General features: G+C 49.8%; 1 protein-coding gene across 2 annotated transcripts in view; it reads right to left on the minus strand.

The window, feature by feature from the left end:
• Positions 1-5,893: 5,893 nt before the first annotated feature.
• HCN4 (hyperpolarization activated cyclic nucleotide gated potassium channel 4) overlaps positions 5,894-21,333 on the minus strand; it is a 138,439-nt gene continuing 122,999 nt past the window's right edge. For both annotated transcript variants that reach the window (XM_062612119.1, XM_062612118.1), the window contains exon 8: positions 5,894-10,333. In XM_062612119.1, the coding sequence (XP_062468103.1) occupies positions 8,778-10,333 (1,556 nt within the window). In that variant the 3' untranslated portion in view covers positions 5,894-8,777. The remainder of the gene's footprint in view (positions 10,334-21,333) is intronic.

Below are 21,333 nucleotides of genomic sequence, written 5' to 3' on the forward strand. Positions count from 1 at the left end.
CGAATGCTCCTCTACCTTGGGGTTTTGCTGTGTCCCTTTTGCCTTCCTTCATTTTAGGAGTAGCCCCATTTGTAACCTCAGTTGCCATCCCCCCCGTGGCAGAGCCTCTGCAGCTGGAGCTGGGACATTCAGAGGCACATGGTGGGAAGCCCTGACCCTTAAAACCCTTTCACTGCAGCCAGAGCTCAGCCTCCCAGGTCCCACCCTGCAGAAGGCCAGGGGAGCCGGGGTGTGGACACCCAGGCCTGGGGCTGCAGCACCGCCCGGGGAGGGTGCAGGACACAGAGGTTGGTCCTTGGGCGCAGCAGAGCCAGGCTGTGACCAGACACGTGCAGGGAGAACCCGGGGAGGGGGTTCCCCAGTGGAACCGGGGATGGCTGCGTCTCCCCCCGCCCAGCATCCTCCGGATCCCAGCCTGGCGTCCTCCTACGTGAGGAGAACACCAGAGCCCGTTTCCCCCCACAGTCACCATGGCAACAGCATCCACTTCATCCGGCCAAGGACGGCGAGGCCGGGGCGCTCCCCTCCTACACGCGGGTTTCCCTGCAGCTGCTGCCGGCTCCCGAGGCGCAGCCCGGTGCTGCGCCGCTCCGATCGATCTCAGTGCCTGCAGGGAGGACGCGGAGCCCTGTAACGACAGAACCCTGCCACGGGAAGGACACGGAGGTACCGCAGAGAGCGGCTGCCAGGGAGAGCTCCCCCCGGGTCTCTGCAGCACCCCCGGCGACACCCGCGAACCCTGCGCCAGCCCCACACAGCCCCGAGGGCTGCCCCACGTTATCCGCACCCTGCCGAGCCCAGGAGCGGGCACAGCCAGATGAGGAGGAGCTTCACAGGGGCTCCTGGACCCTGCGGCATCGCTGCCCCCCGCTGCTGGTGGAGTGGGGCCGGGGCCCTGGTGAGCTGGAAGGACGAGGCACTCTGACAGGGGGCTGGGGGGGGAAATGCTGCCCAGTCCTAGCACCAAACCTGGTGAGGGAGCCCTAAAGACGGGGCACAGGGCCCGGTTACCAACACACTGCAGCACACGGCACCTTCCAGACCCTTTCACTCCAACCGTATCCCCCAGGGCCACCTCCACGGCCAGGGCAACAGAATCCCCAGTGCCGACAAGGTGCAAGCACAAAGCCTTTCCTTCACACGTGCTCCCAGCAGCCTCCAAACGTGAGCTTTGGATACTGACCCACTCGCATCCCACCACCCCTAACCAGAGCTGCAGGAGCCTGCTGTAATGAGCCAGGGGCTGTAAGGCTGGAGCCTGCCCCTGAGCTCCACCTCCTACAGGTGCTTCCCATCCCCATTCCCAAGGCCAGGGCCTCTTCCCAGGTTCAGAGCATCAGCCTGAGTGCCCAGCCCAATGCTGCTCCTCACCTGGGCTGGGTCTGGCCCCTGCCCTGGCTCGTCTGTGGGCTGGAAACAGGGCAGGGGCTGGGCAACAGTGGAGTTTAGGTGCGATGGAGGATGGAGCCCTTTCCCTATGGCTTGCTTCAGGTGCTGTGTGAGCCTGGCTGTGAGCCACTGAGCTCCAGTAAAACCCAGCAGGCAAAGAGCAGCATCCTGACAAATGAGAAGTGGATGCTGGGTCCCCAGTGCTTGTGACTCACTGGCTCTCAGAGGATATTCCCCAGGCCCCGGGGCACGTGTCTGCCTGTTTTCATGCTGCTTGAACCAAATTCAGATTGTACGTTCCAAACCCTGTGATTTTGGAGACCACTTTGCTGGAGGCAGGGAGGAAAGTGTGTGTTGTGTCCATGCACAAAGTCCCTCCAGGTCTCCTGTTCATCCCTGGGGTATCTACAGCTCCTATAGGTACCCTCAACCATAGAATTCTGGGGTCACACTTGAGCATTGATGGTAGGGCTGGTTTAAAGCTACTCTCAGCATCTTTCTAGAGATAAGTGTATATGCCCTCATTGCTACAGCTTTTGGGAGCACAAGGCTTACAGTGATGTGGTACTAAATCATTGCCACAAACCTTGAGCTGCAAGAGGGCCCTGAAGCATCAGGGGGAAGGTTGATAATCTATCAGGGAAATGGCTCCTGTCTGGCAGTGCAGCCATCGGTACAGATGTGGTGGTGGCCAGGGGACCTGTGCTCCTGGCAATACATCCAGGCAGCTCCCGGGGGGAGGAAGCAGATATCCTTACAGAGGAGCAGCATGGAAGCCTCTCCTCCATCCTCCTCCCACCTCAGCCAGGCCCTTCTGACTGTGGTGGACCTGCTCCAGCAGTGCTGGGATGTGCTGTTCTCCTCACCCCATGCTGGGGGTAGGAGAGAGCTCCCTCCTCCCACGTGGATGTTTCCAGGCTGCTGAGGAGAACTGGAGCATCAGGAATAGCAAAGAGCAGCTCCTACCTCCAGCTCCCCAACACAGCCGCACGTCAAGCAGAGAGGAGCTGACAGTGATCAGTGTGCACAGGGCTGGAGCTGACAACATCCTTTGGCCACAGTGGGCACTTGAGAGCCAGCACCGGCTCTGGGGAGGGCTCTGATGGGCCCCACTGGTCCTGCACGCTGTGTCTGCAGAGCTGGAGGGGGAGCATGTGTTCTCCTGCAGTGTGGGTGAGCCGCAGCCATTCCCATCCCGGCTGAAGGAAGCTGCAAAACCACAAAATAAAAGGGAAGAGAGGAAAAATGACCCCTGAAGAGCAGGCTAATTAATTTTCTAATTAATTAGCAGCACGGGCAGGGGGAAGAGCTTTCCAGAAAGGGGAAGGTGTTTAAACACGTGACGCTGGGAGATGCTTCCTGCTCAGTGCTGCAGGACAGCTTCAGGCAGCTCCCATTCCCATTTCCATTCCCATTCCCTTCCATGCACAGCCTTGGAGGGGGGATTTCTGGAGGAGGTGGCCCACAAGGTCCTGACGTGCCCATTACAACAAGAGGTCATGCAATAGAAGACCTACAAAGGACATGGTATTTGCTAGGCTAAAACTTCCATTTTAACCTCTTTTATCAAGCTGTTGTTCCTCCTCCATTAAAACAAAAGAGCATCTTCTTTTGAGAGCCTTCATTCAATGTCTTCCCTAATCAGGTGCCTGCTAAAAGGTGACCTGAGGAGAAGAGGCAGTGCTGGTGATTGGGGTCAGATGGCAGCTGCAGGCTGAAGGCAGCTGCTTGGCAAGGCCTTCTTCAGAAAATCAATGTACCTTCCTGCAACCCGAAGTGGCAGAACCAAGCTCAGGTTTTCTTCCCTTGATTTGCCCATAGTAGATGGCACCATATTCAGCTTCATTAAAATCAGAGTTTAAAGTCCCCTGAGAGCAGAGGCAGGGCTGAGGCCATTGGAAAGGACCCAGCACTGCCTCTGAGGCACCCTCAGCTCCTCCCCAGCTTCACTGAGGTGCTGCTGAGAGCAGAAAATGCTCACCCAGCATCACTGTGTGTGCCCCCAGGGGCCTCCCAGCCCAACACCTTCAGCAGGGAGCACACTTGGGGCCTCAGACCTCAGCACTGAAGGTCTGTGCTGTGAAAAACAGGTGGTGCTGAGCTGGGGCTCGGGGCCAGGACCTTAGCATGTCCATAGCTTCTCCCCTTTGTTCTCCTGTCTCAAAAGAGGTGTTCAGTCAAGCCTCCGCCTCCGCAAAGAGGGGGTAGAGCTGCTCACATTGTGCCTAAGTGCCTTGACATCATTTCTGCACATTGCTGAGTGTAGGAAGGAGCTCAGAACCGAACAGACTGCGGGTCACAGCCTGCACAGCCAAGGGGGAACCTGCACACATCAAACCTGGCTTGATGAACCGTGGGGAAAGGCAGAAATGTGACCAAGGAAGGGCACAGCTGAGAAGCAGCAGCAAAACCACCTCCAGCTCCTGATGGTGAGTGGGGTGGGCAGCCCGTCTGGGACAGCTTCCCAAGGGCTGAAATCCCCAGGAACAGCCATGGCCAGGCTGGGAGCGGGGACAGGGAGAACTCAGAGGAGGTGGTGACACTGCCTTTCATCCACTCTGAGCTGTGCTGGGTCTTCACAAGGCACTGCACGAGAGGGAGGGGTGATCAGGAGGTGGGGAACCCGCTCTGTTTACAGAGGGTGACTTGGCTCTGGTACTGACCAGTTCGCTCCCTACAGCCCATGCACAAGCATCATGACATCTGAGCGTGGTCTTAGGTCCTTTCAATAAGGAGGCACTAACACACATGCTAAACCAGTCAAACCCATCACAGCTTTTAAAACAACTGATGGGGCTTCTCCAGAGCGTGGAGCCAGGGCCTGGCTTTGGTCAGGGAAAAGCTGCCTATGCCATCCTCATCCCCAGTGGCCTAGAGCAGGGACGTGGTACTGGCTGTGATGATGAAGCTAAGCCCTGTCATTGACTCCTATGCAGTCTCATGCCTGTCATGAGGACCTCATGGTTACTGTATTGCAGTGATCGCCTCTGCCCACAGGAAGGGCATGAGATCCTCCTGGTGTAGTCCTGCCCACCCTGCAGCAGTGGGACTACGTCTGGAATCCCTGCTAGCTGTTCTTGGAGGGGAAAAAAAAGGTTTCACAGGGATGCTGAGGAGCTCAGAACTTGGATTTTGGTCTATTCCAGCCTTCAAAGTTTGCAAATACTGAGTGAAATTGAACTTTAAAAAAGTCTTGATTGGGCAGGACTGACACAACCGCAGTTCTTAGCAAGAACAGCATGCAAAATAAAAGAGCCTGACACTGACACTCATTTTCAAAGGCAAACCAAATATTCTAGTGCGTGAACTTCCCTCAGCAAACCTCCAGGACAAGGGACCCACCAGGGCAGAGCCATCTGGTATCAAGGGAGCATCCCTTTCTAAGGAAGAAGTGTGGTTTAGTCTGTCCTCACCAGCAATACTTGCAGCCGCACAAGTACAGGAAACTGGTGGAGAAAGACTCACAACGTCTCCAGTTTCCTTGTGCCATCAGGAGCTAACAGGAAGGAAGGGAAAAGGAGCGTCCTCCTTGGCCTGAGCCTGGGCTCTGCTGTGTTGGTGCGTGTGTCGGTGCATCCTCTGCAAAACACTGCTTTCACTCATGGCCCTCAGCTCCTCTTTAGGTTTTTGCCATCTCCGGCACGGGGGGTAAAGCAGGTCCTGGCCCTTGTCCTCATCTCAGACACGCTGCTGCTGTGTTTGGTAGCAAACTCAAGTCTTTCAGAGGCCGGGCAGAGGGCAAAATCCCAGCCCTGGGTGGGCAGGTACAAAGCAAATGAGATTTCAGAGGAGGAGAGGTGAAAGTGAGGCTGTCACCAAGGCAGAGATGAGGCTCTTGGTGTTGACTGGTGGGAGGAGAGGAAGCTGTGAGGCTGGGGTCTCTCTCTCCACCTCATTGCCACAGCTTGGCTGCTTTGCCCTATGGTTTTCTGACGATGGAGAAAGGGCACGAGGCCACACAGCTCCTCTGTGAGCTGCCACCAGCAGCATTAACTTTGTGTGTAACACTTCAAGTGAGTTTGGCCAAAGACTCAAAGAGGGAGTGAAACAAAAGCTGGGAGCTGAGTCTAGTTTTACCTTTCTAAAACACACCTGGTCCTGATCTCGGCATCATCATCCAGCTTAGTCTGAGACCTCAGAACAGCTTCTTTCCTCCCAGTGTTTGGCTGCTTCCTGCAACAGTCCCTATTCCAAAGCTGTTCATGTCTGTCTCCTGTGACAGGGCTCCTCAGGCTCTTCTCCAAGGTCATGTCAGCCAGCACTTCCATATCTGCTATGAATATGAAGATATGAATTGTCATACATACATTTGCAGAACAGCTACCAGATTTTCAGGGACATACCGACAGGAGTGAGGCAAACCCCTGCGTCTCCCCTGCTCAACAGAAAGAGAGGTCTGAAATGTCACCCAAGGTTTGTTCTTTGGGTTTTTAACCCAAGGGTTCAAGAACCCTCATCTCATGGTGCCTGAAGTTCACACTTGAAGCAGACAGCGAGAGAAATGGGGTTTTCACATTTTTATTTACTAAGGTTTTTATTGTGTGTTTTATATTGCAAACCCCACCCCAAGAACTCTTCCCCTCCCGCCCCCCAAATCAACCAAAAAACCCCAATAATAATAAATATAGTTCCACCTACGGAGACAAGCCTAGTGCTGACTGGGGTCCAGCTGGAGTAACTCAAGATTGGCTACTGCGCTGCTAAGAACTGGCAAATCAAACAGTATCCCCTTGAGAAACTAAGCAGAAGAGCCCAACCGAAGGAGGATGTTCACCAGAGTGGTGGATGGAACACCCAGAGACAGAGACAGCCCTCGGGGTGTTTCTGTGCACCTCCATCTGTCAGTGTCCACAGGGGTTGTTGAGATTCAAGTACCAATGCAGCGGTCGCAGGACAGTCATCCATGAGGGCTTGGCATTGCTGGGCTGAAGACCCTTCCCACCTACTTCTGTTCGACACCCCAGACCCAACCAGCTCAGCTCCCAACCTCTTGAGATGCTCGTTCTAGGGGCCCTCTAGAATATGGAGGGAGAAAGGTTGCTAAAACAACATAAAACTTCAAAGGACATAGTGAGTCTTCCTCCTAGGAACTGCCTCATCCCTGCGAGAACACGAGAGTGTCTGAGTCTGCTTCAATTCCAGCAACTGATTTGGTTTCAAGATGAACCTGTACATATTTGGAAAAGCAGGATCTCTGCAGTAGAATTCTCAGCTGCCCATCAGGCCTACAGGAGGGTCAAAACTGACAGGTATTTGAAAAGGAGGATATATATAGATATAAATATACGTATGTGTGTGTGTGTGTGTGCGTGCTTACACATGTGCATAAATAGACTACATATGTGTATAACTGTATGCTATATATAAAAAGGTGTATATATAGATATATATAAAATCTATACACACACACATGCACCCCTCCCACCACACACACTCACACATTGTAGTTAGTTGTTGTATGTAGCTAGTAGAAAAAAGACCATTTCTGGAGTTGCCCTGACCCTTGAAGGAAGACCAAAGCTGATTACATCTGAACCCTCAGCCACCGAAGCACTCTGAAGCAGGAGTGGCCAGGAATGCTGGCAGCAACATCCGAGATACAGGCATGTGTCAAGGGGTTTGCAAACAATTTGGTACAAAAACCCAACTGTCAGCCAGTGTTTGGGGAGAGGAGGTGAGAGAGAGAGGGGGTTCTATGGACATGGGTTGCTCCTGTGATAACAACAGCAAGGTGTTTGGCACTGCTGCATGAAGTCCTGCTTTCTGCCTGAGGGCTGGAGGGATCCCATGAGAGCTGGGAGCAGAGGGAGCCTGGGCATGGGCAATGGGTGTTGGAAAAGTTGAGCACCTGACTCTTTAGAGCGAGGTGGCCGGAGACACCTCTTGGCCTAAGAGAAAACAAAAGACCAAACCAGGGTCAACGTAAAGGGAGATATTTGCACTCGAGGTAAAGGCTGTAGCTCCTCAGTGCCGTGTGCACCCAACGGCCCCTCACTGTCTGCACCCCACTTTGACAGCCTTAAGTCAGGGGTGCCCCAAAAAGCCAGTTCAAGGTGCCCACCAGGCCCCAGACGTGTCCAGTGATGCTGCACCCGCAAGGTGAGACCAAAGCCAATTAGGTGCAGACTCTTATTGCTGGTGAAATCAAGCAAAGGATTTCGATTCCCCCATCAGAAGCATGGCCCATGGCTGGCCAAATTTCTGGTCTAATCTGGTTTAATGGGATAAACATGGCTGCAAATCTGGAGGATTCTCAGCTGGGCATCAGAGTTACCCTGGGTGCCTCAAAGCTCAAACTCCCCTGGGCTAAGGAGGAAGAGGGCTGGAGCGGCTGCACCCCACCTCCCAATCTTTCTCTAATCAGTTCTCTTCAAAGCAGTCAGCCCCTGGACACTGAGACACTCAAATGAGAGCGGGAAGGTTCTAGTGCTGCCTCTATTTTCATCCCTTCCCTTACTCTGCACACCCCATCCTGAAAGGCAGCTTTCTGAACCACGGAGAGGTTGTTGCTTGGGCTCTCCTGCTGGCTGAGGCCAGCTGCCTGGTGTGGGGCAGAGACAGACCTTCTTCCACGGCCCACGCCATCCACGATGCCTACAGAAACACAGAGGGGATATTCACTGCCCTGCTTATGACTTACAAGGGATTGCTTCTTGTTCCTACTAGAGCATCAGTGGAGTAAGGAAGAGACAAGCATCTGAAGTCAGGCCACCTGCTGGTCACCTCCGTCCTCTTCAGATGGAGTCCGAACAGAAGCTCAGCCCTTCTGAAAGCCCTAGACTATGCTGCTGAAACTCCCCCTCTTCTTGCTTATTCTGCAGCCTGCTGGTCACAGGGGGAAAACCTGGGAGGAATCAAAACCTGACGCTCACAGGGCCCATCCAAGTCCCCCATGACCAGGTGCTGTGGGTCAGGTTCAGGTTCAAAGCGATGCCAAGCAGAGCTGTCTTAAAATCACCAGCTACAGGCCTGACCCGATGTTCTCTTTTATGGCTCACATCAACCTCGGATCTTTGTCTCAACAGGAAAACCTTTTTTTGGTGGCTTCTATGGCTGAGCATTCACATGTTCCAGCTCAGGCACACGCCTTATCTGTGCGCTACCTCGTTGGATTAAATTTGCTCATATCCTTTTGTTCCATGTATTAAAATATTCTATAAAATCAAGTGACCAAAAATCTATAGCTCTAAGAATACCTGGCTAGCTTCTTTTTTTGTTCTTTTTTCGTGTGGTTTTTGTTTGTTTCTAATCACAGTTAAACCTAAACAAAAGACGTGGAGAAAAAAGCAATGGGAAGGAGGGGGAGAAGAAAAGGAAAACATGATTCATGGAAGTCTGATCAGGAACTGAACTGCAGGGCTGACAGAACCAGCTCTCAGAAGGAGTCCTCACAAATTGGAGGGCAGTTTGGATCTGACAGGTTCCAGGTCCCCTGTGAGCACTATGGATTCTTTCCTCCCACCAGCAGTCAGAGAAGCAGCGCCTGCAGTGCTGGCCCCAAACACCAGCGGATGGGGTAAAGAACCTGAGGACAGCTGACGCGGTAAAGTCACACGCCCAGGAATTGAGCTACAAGGCTTCCCAAGAAGTCCAGTGCCTCCCCCAGGGAAAGGAGAGAAGCTGGAAACGGATTCTCTAGAGGAATGAGAGCTTTGGCTCAGTGTCTGAGCCAGCTCTTGGGGCAAAGATGGCTGGGAAGCAGAAATCAACTTGATGTCCTGGTTCAGACGTCCCGGCGGCACCGGTGGCGTGCTCTTGGCCTGCAGGATCTGCGAAGGTGGGCTGGCGGTCTGGGGCAGGAGCAAAGAGCCGTGAGAACCCGAGGCCCCGGGAGGGCCACACTGAAAAGTTCTTGCTGCTACTGGGCTCTGACTAGGAGGACTAAGGCCAGAAGGGGTGTAACAGGGAGAGGCGACACCAGACTGCTGTAGTGGAGACATGGAGGCAAAAGGTGGCCGTTCTTGGTGGAGCTGGGCTATCGTTCCAGTTAAAGATCCTAATGCACTTGGATGTGTTTGGCACAGGCCTGAGGACGGCCCACCAGAGCCCTGTGCCAGCTGGCTTAGGCTGGAAGATGGAGAGTTGGAAGAAGGAGGGGGCTGGAAGTGATTCATTCCTCCCAAAGTCCCACTGCCCGAGAGCTGCTGTAACTGTCCCCCCTGCAGTGGTCTTGTGGTGGGCTGGAACTGGTTGAGAAGACTGGGGGGTGAGTTTGATGAGAGCTGGGTGAGAGATGTTGATGGGGATCCAGTTGCGGCTTGCTGGAAATGCCCAAATCCACTGCTGGAAAGGGCTGGCTGCTGCTGCTGCTGCGGCTGCTGCAAGGACTGAGCTGTACCTAAGGGGGATCCAGAATTCCCATGTTGGATCTGGCTCAGTCCCGCTGTGGATGCGCTGCTCAAACCCACCTGGCTTGAGCCACTTGGAGGGGATCCCACCTGGAACTGGCCTAAGCCAGCGGCTGCTGAGAATCCTGCAAGCTGCTGGATGTGGAAGGAGGAGGAGGAAGGGGTTTCTGCTCCTGGGGTATGCAGCTGGGACGGAGTACTGGAGGGAGAGCCAACGGCAGAAGGACCCGTGGACGGGATTAGAGACTGGATTCGTTTTAGCTGTCTTGGAGTCTGGTTGGATTGCTGTCCCAAGGAGCCCAGGACGGACACGGGAGGACGGAAGATGGCTGTTGGGAGGCGTGGATGGTGGGTCAGAGCTATAGCGACAGAAGTGGTGGCTGCTGCAGCTTGCAGGGGTGCCTGGATCAGTGGGGTCCAGATGACAGGGGTGGGAGTGGATGCGGCAGCGGCGGCAGCCTGGACGTTGTGAGCACAGTGTGCCATTTCCCTGTCGTGCTGCACGATCTGCTGGATGATCTCATTCTCCTGGTAGTTGAAAACACCCGAATTGAGGTCATGCTGGACTTTGTGCAGCAGAATGGAATTTTTCTTGCCTGTAGTGAAAGTGAAGAGAGAAAGAGTCATTCTGGGATGTCAATGAATGGGAGGGCTCCTCAAAGCTTCCTGCCAGACTTCCCTCAAATTGTTGGCACTGCCTCCCCTCCACTGTCATTACAGGATCAGTGTTCCAGCTACAAGATGACAAGCATCACATTTTCTGCTTTTGTGTTATGATCAACATCTTGTGTTAAAGATCCCATCAAAATGTGCCTGACAGGACACACAATTTTAGTTAGACAGTAGAGCCACTTTTGGTAAGTGTGGCAGATGGGTAGCAAAGCTCATGAGTCTGGAAGACTCCCATTTTAACCTCATAATCTGAACCTCCATTAGAAAAAAAAGAATAAATCCAAAGGCTGCAATTTTGTGTGTGTGTGTTTGCAAAGGAAAACCTCATAAATGTAAGTCCAGTGAAGTCTCCTGAGTCTTCAGTTACTCTTCTTTTCCTCCTCTGTGTCATGTAACGTGTTCCCTCTGGAGTGCTCTGAGTTGAGATTTCTCTAGGAACAAGGGACAGAAGGACTTTGCGTGCTGGAAGAGCTCAAACTGGCTCAGGTAAGAGACCTCAGCCATGCTGCATTTTGGCTGTGCTCTTCTAGCCCAGACTTTAAGGAACTGCAGGCTAGCGAACTGCATGGTCCAGCTGGACTTCCAAGCCTGCAGCAAAATAGCAGCATGTGCTTTACCTTTGCAGTGGGCTGGAAAAAGTGGTGTAGAGTTTGTGTGGTCTGCATGGATCCACTCTCCCAGACTGAAGGACAGAACTATTCAGTGATGGGGTAGGAGATGCTGCCAGTGATGACCTTTTACCAGAGCACAAATGCTTTCTCAAAGGAGAGCGTTTCTGATACGGTCAGGCTCTGCGCATAACGCCTTCTAAAGCTCTGTTCTCCTAACATGCCACTCGATAACTTGGTTGATAAGGAGCTGGTGTATGCTGATTTGAATGAGCTTCGTATAAAATTAGTGCAGATTAGATCCCTGCTCTTGCCTTTTCAAGGGACCTCTCTCCTGACAACATATGCCAGTTTGAATTGATGGCAGCACCTCTGCTATTTCTACTGAAGCTGTTTGGATTTGAAGGGTTCAGCCCAGAACTGCTCTGTGTGTTGTCTCTGCGTGGGTCTGTGTGTGCAGGGGCACCCTGGCCCTACGGCTGCGTGTCTGTACACAGCTCACTTTGCAGCTGAAGCTCGGGGGGGTGAGTGCAGAAGGGTCACCTCCAAAGGAGGCACCAGCCAGTTTGGATTGGATCAGAAGCCGTATTCGCCCTCCTCCTGAACCTGATTCATTTCTCCTGGCTGATCACTTCTAGCTCCTGTACAGGACAAGGGCAAACAGACAAAGGACAGGGTGCCAACTGCTGTGGACTCAGAGAGCAGGGGATGGAGGCATGGATGGGGAAGAGCCTCATTTTCTGTATTTTAACCCCCAAATCATGTCATGATTTAGGAATTAAAGGCTGGCGGCACAGCTCATGTCCATTAAACTTGTCTCACACTCATGAAATCACAGCTTTCAAGAGCATTGATATTATCTACTAAGTTCATGGAATGATACTACATTTGTCTCCTACAGCATTCCGGTTTAAACTGGTCAGCTGCTAGTTTCCAAGAAGGAATGGTTAAGAATGGGCTGCCACGTTGGGTAGTAGTTCCCAGTGAGGTTCCAGTGGAATTTCCTTTCAGTCCTACACCAGTCACACCTCAGACCTTTACACAATGATGTAGGAACAGGTTTGTGCATAGATGACATCCCTAGTGTTGCTTTTATTTCTTTAGTGTATAATGGATCTTTCACCCCATATATCATGCTAGGTTTGATGGTTTAGTTCTAGTGTCCAGCTGCAAGGTATGAAAAGGTACAGAAAATATCCACAAGGATCAGGCTTGAAAACATCTGTAAGTACAAACCTGTCAGAGAAGCGATGATCTGATACTGATTTATATGGAACTTCACAAAGAAAGCTGTTAAAGACCTTTCTCTTGAGGTCCAGAAGGACTCGTGAGATACTGTGACTTTACACAGGCCCATTAAAGAAAGCAGGAGCAATCTAACTGTGATTGTAGTTAAGCATTGGAAGAACACACTAAGGATTTTTCCTTGCACTTTTTAAAGTGTTTCTGTCTTTATAAAGGACAAGATGTGGCTCTAGCAACTGATTCTGGTTCTGCAACTGGTGCATTTGTGATACGATGTCTGTTGTGGGTAGCAAGATGCTTAATGCTTTTGTGTTTTACCTGCTGCTATTCACTCCCTCCTAAAAAAAACATCAAGGCACATGAACTGACCTTTCTTTTCCTGCATTAGAGAATAATACCAGCCCCTGGAAGGACACAGTTCTGAAAGCAAGGAGTGTTTGGAGCTCCTAATGTCATTATAGTTGCTGGAAGGCTTGTCTGCACTGGAAGTGAATGTGTAGGAGATATAAACAGTGTATAATACCTGTTTCATTGTAAACTGGACTGGAATAGACAGCACTGGTATTCCTGTGATCCCAGTTCTACCTGCCCTTCCTGCAGGCTGGCACACCAGAGGGAGCATGAATGTCACCTTTAAACTTCAGAGCATTTTTGCAGTGAATATACAGTGAATGGCTTAGAGCTACGCTGCACACACAGTAATTTCCACCTGGTATCTACTAAAATGACATTTGTTTGCTCACAAACACATTAATCACAAAGAGCTGATTACACAGAAACAGAAATATTAACTGCTGTGGTCTGGAGAGAAGGAACACCCTACCTAAATAAGAATAACAAGAGAGAACCTGGCCAGCATACTTGAGTTCGAGAGGGATTCAGCTGCAGGTTTGTAATCATTCCCTTCAGAGCTGAAGGTACAAATCCCAGCATGGGGAATCCATAGCTTCCTTGCACAACTGCAAGGTCAGGATGTAGATGGGAGTCAACACGCTGTGTTCAAAGCAGGCAGGCAAAAAAGCTGCCTTTTGGCATTTGCTTTCCTGATAACAAACAGTAGCAAAACCGGGCTGAGGAGGATTGATGAGGGATAGGAAAAGGAGAAACAAGTTCTTCCCTGTGAGGGTGCTGAGGTGCTGGCACAGGTTGCCCAGAGAAGCTGTGGCTGCCCCATCCCTGGCAGTGTTCAAGGCCAGGTTGGACACAGGGGCTTGGAGCAAGCTGCCCTAGTGGAAGGTGTCCCTGCCCGTGGCAGGGGTTGGGACTGGATGAGCTTTCAGGTCCCTTCTAACCCAAAGCAGTCTGGGGTTCTGATTCTGTGTTGCTAATGCAGATTTCCGGAAAGCTAAATACCATCAACTGCTCTGTGTTTCCATCATTACACCTCAGCTCACTCCTTTAATTCCATATCACCTATCTTTGGCTTCTGATTTGCTTGTCTGTGCTTGAATAACCTGCAATTTTCAAGGCTGCCCTCAACTGAGATGAGAACCCAAGTGATGTTAATCAGAGCTGCACGGATGAACTGAGGGGATTGATGTTTTCATAACCCAAGCTCTTGATAACACAGGACGAGCTGCTCAGCAGCCTCTGGTGTCCTTGGCAGAACACTAAACAGAGAATATGCCAACATTTCCCAAACATACACACGATTTCCTGTAAGTGTTTTGATCAAAGCTCCTGAAATTTGTGTCAAACTGAGAAAACAATTCCATGGAAACCCTTGGAATTAGGAGGTTTGTTAGTTTTTAAACCAGAACGTTTCAGTTCTCCTTTGCCGTTACATTCCACTTCCCCGTCTTCCTGAGCCCAGCTTGAATCTATTAATCTCTTCATTAGATCAACTTTTGCTTTTCTCTTTTGCCAGGAAAGTCTCAAATTTCTGCTCCAGAATATTAACCACCAAATGACTGAAAAGCTTCTTTCAGTTACTGAAGGGCAGAGGAATGTGTCAGAGTCATTATTCAAATTGGAGCTGGTTCCCAAACTGAAGAACTCATGGGTTCCACCATTCTAATGAATTGCATCATTTACATCATGTTTCCACACAGAGATATAAGTCTTATTAGGTGCTTCAGAAGCAAATCCTCCTTCCAACCAGCACCAGATCAGAAGAGGAGAACGCTGGTGGGATGAAGATGTTTTCCTGGCAGGTCTGTCTCAGGTCCTGCATGAAAATCAGCCAACAGTGGGATGAGGCAGTAGGAGGCACTTTTGCTTAGGGAGGTAGTTCTGAGATTATTTCTCATCATCATCTTATATATTGAATTGCTTCTGTTTCAAATTCCTTTCTGCTGCTCTGGATTTACTGCCACATCCCGTGCCTCAAGAGAAGAGCAGTAAAGGCAGCAATCAGAGAACTGATTAGTTTGGCCCCATGTAACCCCAACTGAAATGATGTTCCTCAGCTCAGAGCTGTGCTCAGTGAACCACGGTGGAGCCCTGTGTTCTTGCTAAGCCGGGGAGAAGCTTCATTAAGAGAAAGGAAAAGGGACTCCCCTTTCCAATTTCATCTCATCACGGAAGCAGGGAGGCCGCATGTTAGAGTTTCTCCTTCTATGTTCTTTATCCCACAAAAAGTGCTGAGTCTAAGGTACTGAGACAAACAATCTACCCAAGCACTTCTCCTAACCCCAAAAGCACGATCCAAATTTACTGAGCTAACATAATGGGAGGACTGGGTGGCTCCAAAGCAACCCCTTGGCCTGGATGTGTGCCTTAACAGGACTGAGGCAGCTACAGGAGCAACATCAGGCAAAGGACTAAAGACTCAAGGGTCTACATGGCACAATTGATGTTTTTTGTTCTCAATATGATTTCTTCCCTAAGTCAGAAAAAAATGAGTACCATCAATGGAGTGCTCTGGGTTCTAAAAGCTCCCTATTTTCCTCACTGTAACAATAGGCTAAATAGAAGGGGGTTAAAAAAGGAAGCTATTTAGAGCCTAGAGGTTCCTAGCAAAGCTACTGGTGCTTTGAAGTGGAGCTGGGTATGTAAAATTATGGAAACTAAGCAAATAGATGTTGCTCGCTTAATAACGAACTGCAAAGTCACATTTTCCTTGACTGCAGAGAGCACACAAAAGAACAGGGAGAAAAGCTCAGGTGACTGCACAAAAGGAGCCAGCACTCAACGCTAACTCTTCCATCAAATCATCAAAATTAGCTTTTTGTTGTGAAAACTCTGCACAGACACAGAGGAAATTAAAGAGAATTCAGTTCCAAGCCCACTGGCTGCACTTGAAGAATTCGGGTCACTAAATCACTTTCTGAATTTGCATGGATTTGAAATACTCTCACTTTATTAGCCTGCCTTCTGCCTGCCCTGCTGTCACGGTGCCTGCCCATTGCCACGCGGCGACTTCTTCCAGCTCCTCACTTCTAACTCACAGGACTGGGTACTGAACACACTGCTTGGACGGCTGATGGTGGTCTTTGCCCTCCCTTGCCTGGGGGTTACTTGTACCCTGAGCTGCTCTGTTGTGGTAATCATTTTCACATTAAATAAATAACGCATATCTGCTCTGGAGCCAGGCTGAGAGAGCTGGGCTGGGGCAGCCTGGACAAGAGAAGGCTCCTGAAGGGGAGACCTGAGAGCAGCTCCAGTGCCAAAAGGGGCTGCAGGAAACCTGGAGAGGGGCTTGGGACAAGGGAGGAAGGGACAGGCCAAGGGGAATGGCTTGAACCTGCCAGAGGGGAGACTGAGATGAGCTCTTAGGCAGAAGCTCTTCCCTGGGAGGGTGCTGAGGCACTGGCACAGGGTGCCCAGAGAAGCTGTGGCTGCCCCATCCCTGGCAGTGTTCAAGGCCAGGTTGGACACAGGGGCTTGGACCAAGCTGCTCTAGGGGAAGGGGTCCCTGCCTGTGGCAGGGGTTGGAGGTGGATGAGCTTTGAGGTCCTTTCCAACCCAAACCATTCCATGATTTCATGATGGTATGAAATTAGCTGGAACAGAGATTTTAAAATAATTCTTAACTCCCAGTAAGAATCTGGGCTGCTTTTCCTGTTCCAGCCTTTCTCTCAGATGTAACTTAACCCACAGTGAACTGTGTCAACTATCATGTGAAGGCTTCTGCTCACAACTGAAGTACCCTTGGAAGCAAAGCTTGGAAGCAAAGCTGATCCAGCTGGATTAGTTCTAGGAGCATCCACAGAAGCGTTCAGCATTGTTAACAAATCTGCTCTAGACACCAATTCAGATGAACATCCCTGAGAGCTTGGCTGTGTCAATACATCACAGCTGAGACATGCAGCTCTCAAAGTGCTCTGCAGTAATTATCATTACTGCTCTTATGCCCTGATATGCACAAGGCTGCATACGCTGCGGGGCTAAAGCCAAATTCTTCAAGCTCCAGGGTACAACAAGCTCTCTTCCCCTGTTCTGTCCTCTGCAAAACTACATGGAGTTAGACTCGTACACAGGGGTTTTATTGCAGGAAAGCCACACTGAAAGGGAAATCAATGTGATCAGTGTAGAGCACACTGTACTGGGGAGGGTCACCGAATGTTTCTTGGTAACATCTTCAACAATAATGTGTTCAAAACTTCAAAATGGACAATTCCCATCTTTCCAAGGGGAGGTTTTCCCTCCCTGAACAGCTCAGCCCTGCCATTGATTGTTTCCCTTCTCCCATAAACCAAGTAGTACCTTACAAAATATATGGCAACTCTTAATAGACAGAACATCCCTTTTAACTGGGCCAAAGTGCTGTAGGTCAAATGGTGAATAATATGAGCTGATGAACCTCATGACAGGTAAACAAAAATGAAGCTCTTGCCTCCACTCCTCACATTTATGCCCATCATACAGAGCTCTGCAGAAAAATAAACTGAGTACAGAATTTCTTAGAGGAATGTGACTGTCAATATCCCTGAGGAGGTGTAAGAGCTGTGCAATTATGGAGTGCCCAGGATGCCCTTTGCTGCCTGAAGCACAGAGTCCTGGCTCTTACTTACCACTGGTGGTTGAAGCCAAGGAACTGCCTTCTCCTCAAAGTGGCAGAAGTGCTTTTTTATCTGGAGCCAAAGCTCCTGCACTCAATTCTCAGTGCCCTCCTAGCACTAACAGCTGTGACAAGGACACATTCTGGAAGACTCCAGACATTCTGGAACTGGTTTCCTGTCACTTCTGCGCTCTGCAGCCTGCTCTTCTTGCAGACAGCTACTGAATGGCCTTCAAGGCAGGAAAAGTCCCATGAGGCCAGAGGAGTGGCTGGGAAGCAAGTCTTACTTCATGTAATTAAAGAGGAGATTGAAAATTAAAGTTGATGGAATGGTAAAATGGGATCCGAAAAAGTGGTTTATTTTGATGCAGATAGATAGCCAAGATCTGTGCAGTTGGATCTCTTTATATATAAGGAACTGACAACTTGGGTGACCTATGTAGGCAGGTGTCATGGTTTAAGCCCAGGCCATAAGTCAGCCAGGCAGCCCTCTTGCTCACTCCCCCCCTTTCTTCCCTTCCTCACCCCCGCTCCCAGAGGGATGGGGAGGAGAATGGAATGAATGTAACTCCCACAGGTTGAGATAAGAACAGCCCAGTAACTAAGGTATAACACAAACCACTGCTGCTGCCACCAATAATAATAATGATAAGGGAAATAATGGGAAGAGAATACAATACCACCCGTCGATACCCAGCCCGACCGAGCAGCGAACCAGCCCTTTCAGGTAACTCTCAGTTACATCCCGGGCATGACGTGCTGTGGTATGGAATACCTCTTTGGCTAGCTTGGGTCAGGTGTCCTGTCTCTGCTTCCCCCTGGCTTCCCCTCCTCCCTGGCAGAGCATGAGGCTCACAAAGTCCTTGGTCAGAGTAACCATCACTGAGCAGTAACTAAAAACATCGGTGTTATCAGCGCTGTTCCCAGGCTGAAAGTCAAAACCACAGCACTGCACCAGCTACTAAGAAGGAGAAAAAATGACTGCTACTGCTGAGCCCAGGACAGTAGGTCGTACTATGCAGTATCTCTTACAACGCTCCCAGCACTGCTCCACTTCTCCCAGTTAGCCAGTACCCATTTGCAATAGTAGTGACTCCTGCCCAGAAGACCAAACTTTCTGGAGAATTTGCACCCTGCAAGGGACATGGGCTGGGATGAACTGATGTAAACCAAGGTCATTTACAAAGTTAAAGACAGGTCTCCTGATATCCCACCACCACCCTGCACTGTCCCTTCTACTGGGGTGTCTTGAGCTTTATTTTCTGCTTAGAGTTGCAAGAGAAATGGCATTTTATGAGGTGAACACAGTTGCCAATTCACCTTGATTAAGCTGAAGTGACTCATGGCTGCTGATTTGCTGGTGTTTTGCCTTAGGCTAAACAGAAAACACTGGCTTTCACATTCCATTATTCAATTCCTGTTGAAGTCCAGCTCCTACCCTGCATACCTGGACTAGACAGCACTTCCAGGGGTGATTCACCTAAGCCATTTCAGCTAGCCACCATAGCAGAAGACCTGTCATACTCTATATGCCTTTTTCTCTCTGCTGACTGTAAAAGTTGTAGTGCTGGAATGAGGGGAGAGGATTTCATGTCAGAGGAATACACAGAGTGGTACCTGAAATTTGAGTCCTCATGAGCAGTCCCGTTTGTGGGTTATTCAGATAACCAGGAAGACAAAATGGAGTAGAACTGTGTTACCTCATGTCAGCCATTGCAACCTCTCTTGCTCAGCACTTGGATTATGATTTCACTGCCTTAAGGAAGAGGTCAATGTGAGTTTGAAAGAACGCTTTCTCCCAGAGCACACACTCTAGCATTGTATACCTGGGACAGAGGAACTTCTATCCTTACATCACTTGTGCCTGCATCAGCAGTCTTGAATAAGAAGCATCTATCTATCTATCTATCTATCTATCTATCTATCTATCTATCTATCTATCTATCTATCTATCTATATCTCCTCACAACCAAATCTACTTGCTCACTTCACATGTGCAGCTCTTTGGAGCTACTCACCTGCATACAGTAAACAAATCTATCCTACAGTGTAGATACAGTATAAAATTTATGCTGAGTTCATTTTGGTTTATTTATACACATTTCAGCCTGTTCCATTTATCCATCTGATCTTGCAGGGCACCTGCCATGGAGCAGGCAGCAGAGAGGCATTCAAAGATCAAGCTCCACTTTTGTTAGCCTTATTTTACCTGTGGAAGAGCTGAGGAACTGAGGCACAGAGCAAAGGCACGCGAAGGACAAAGAGGGAATGTGTGGCAGAGCCTGGCATGGATCCCAGATCTCATTCATGCTTCCCCTCACCTAACACCAGCCCTTCCTCTGAGGCAGCAGATCCCACAGTATTAGTCATGACCTGGACAAGTGGGGTCACAAACCCAACAGGATTTCAATTGCAGAAGCATGGTCACGAGCTGGCAAAGAGGCTGCACAGGCAAAGGGTTGGGAACATCTATTTTTGTGGCTTGTTTGCATGACAAAGCTTTTAAAACTTCCACCACTATAAGATCTCGAACTGACACTCTTGTACCACAACAGTATTTTTTATTTGGAGACTCGTATTGCGTTGTCTGAGCTTCTGGTGTTTTAGCATCTGCAATGACTGGAGGCAATGGAAGTGCTGACTTAACTGGGATCCTTGTATCAAAACATCTACAACTGGCCTTCAAAATGTAACCATTTCACTAGGGGGTGAAAAAAGCCTGATGCAAAAGAACAAGTAACTTCTTCTGGCTGTAAATGTACTGTCAGCTCCCACCAGTGACCTTGATACAGATGGGGAGCAACCTCACCCAGACATTGATGGTGTTTACTACAGCACAGCCACCACTGGAAGTAATTGTCCCTCAGTAGTTTTGGGGACGCATCAGTGACTTTTGATTCAACAATACTCACGCCCTGTCTTGTATTTACTTTCAACGAACATTGTGTTTTACAAGTGCAAATGTTTGTGAAAATCTAATTTTAAGCTTCAGTGGTCACTGAAAGCCAGTTTCAAAGCCAGGCAGGAACAGAACGATGCGACCTGTGTAAGTAAGTGGTGCATCACAAACTGGGACATTCACAAATGCTCGTCAGACAAAGAATTACTCACTGGAGAAAAGAACAACTCATTTCCCCGCAGAAATACTGCAAAGACTGTCACAGCTTGGTCACTAACAAGAAAAAATGGAAGATTTAATGTGTGATAAAATGATCATTAATCAGTGATCAGCCTAAATGTCTCTAGTCTCCATCTGAAGCTGCAGAAAGTGGGGTATGTGATATTCTGCAGGGTGAGGAGTTCTTTAGAGTCTGAAGTTACTCAGACACAAGTCTTTGTAGAACCCAGCCTTAGTCAAATCATGGAGAATAACACCTGCCAGTCTTTAAAGAGCTCTGGAAAACATCTTCCCAAGCAATACATGGAACAGGCAGGCTGCCACTACCAATTCCCATTAACAACAGAGGTTAGAAGGATCCACCAACATGCTCTTTGCAGAACCATCAATGACAGTTTCCAAGCTGCTGCACTGCCCATCCACAAACAGGAGGAGATTGGGCATCTGCCCTGCACTTTCCCCTTAGCCACAGGCTTTCAAACTGCATTTGCTCTGCATCATCACACCTCCTGTTGACCAGTATTATTGCTGTTGCTTCAAGGGATAACGTCTTACATCTTGATCCTGCCTCCTTGCTGCCTCGACAAGCTTAGACCATGCTTTCCAAATCCTCCATGTAGGTGGTAATCCTGTAAAAATCTCTGCAGCCACTGTGACTGAATGGACTGAGATTTTTCTCCCTGTACTGCACGGGGGAACTGGATGGCTCCTATCCTGGTACCAGAACTGTGGAAGAGCCCTCTGAAACATCTTGTGTTCTCAGTGACGCATGGGCTTCTCAAGGACATGTTGTTGTCTGGGTAGGAGGGAGTTAGTGAATGCACCACTGACTCTGAAAGAGGCTCCCATTTGCTTCCACCTTGTGTCCAAATCCTGAGCAGAACATAACAGGAACCAAAAACAGGGTCCTGCTTCTGTTTATACCCAGCTTTTATGAACTTCTGTTCCTTAACTTCACTCTAGTCGAATAATCCCTTTGCTTTCAGAGAGAGACCAAGCAGAATGCAGTCA

This window comes from Pezoporus occidentalis, unplaced genomic scaffold (genome assembly GCF_034315485.1).
Source record: "Pezoporus occidentalis ecotype Australia unplaced genomic scaffold, CSIRO_AGI_Poc_V1 ctg159, whole genome shotgun sequence".
NCBI classification, from domain to species: domain Eukaryota; kingdom Metazoa; phylum Chordata; class Aves; order Psittaciformes; family Psittacidae; genus Pezoporus; species Pezoporus occidentalis.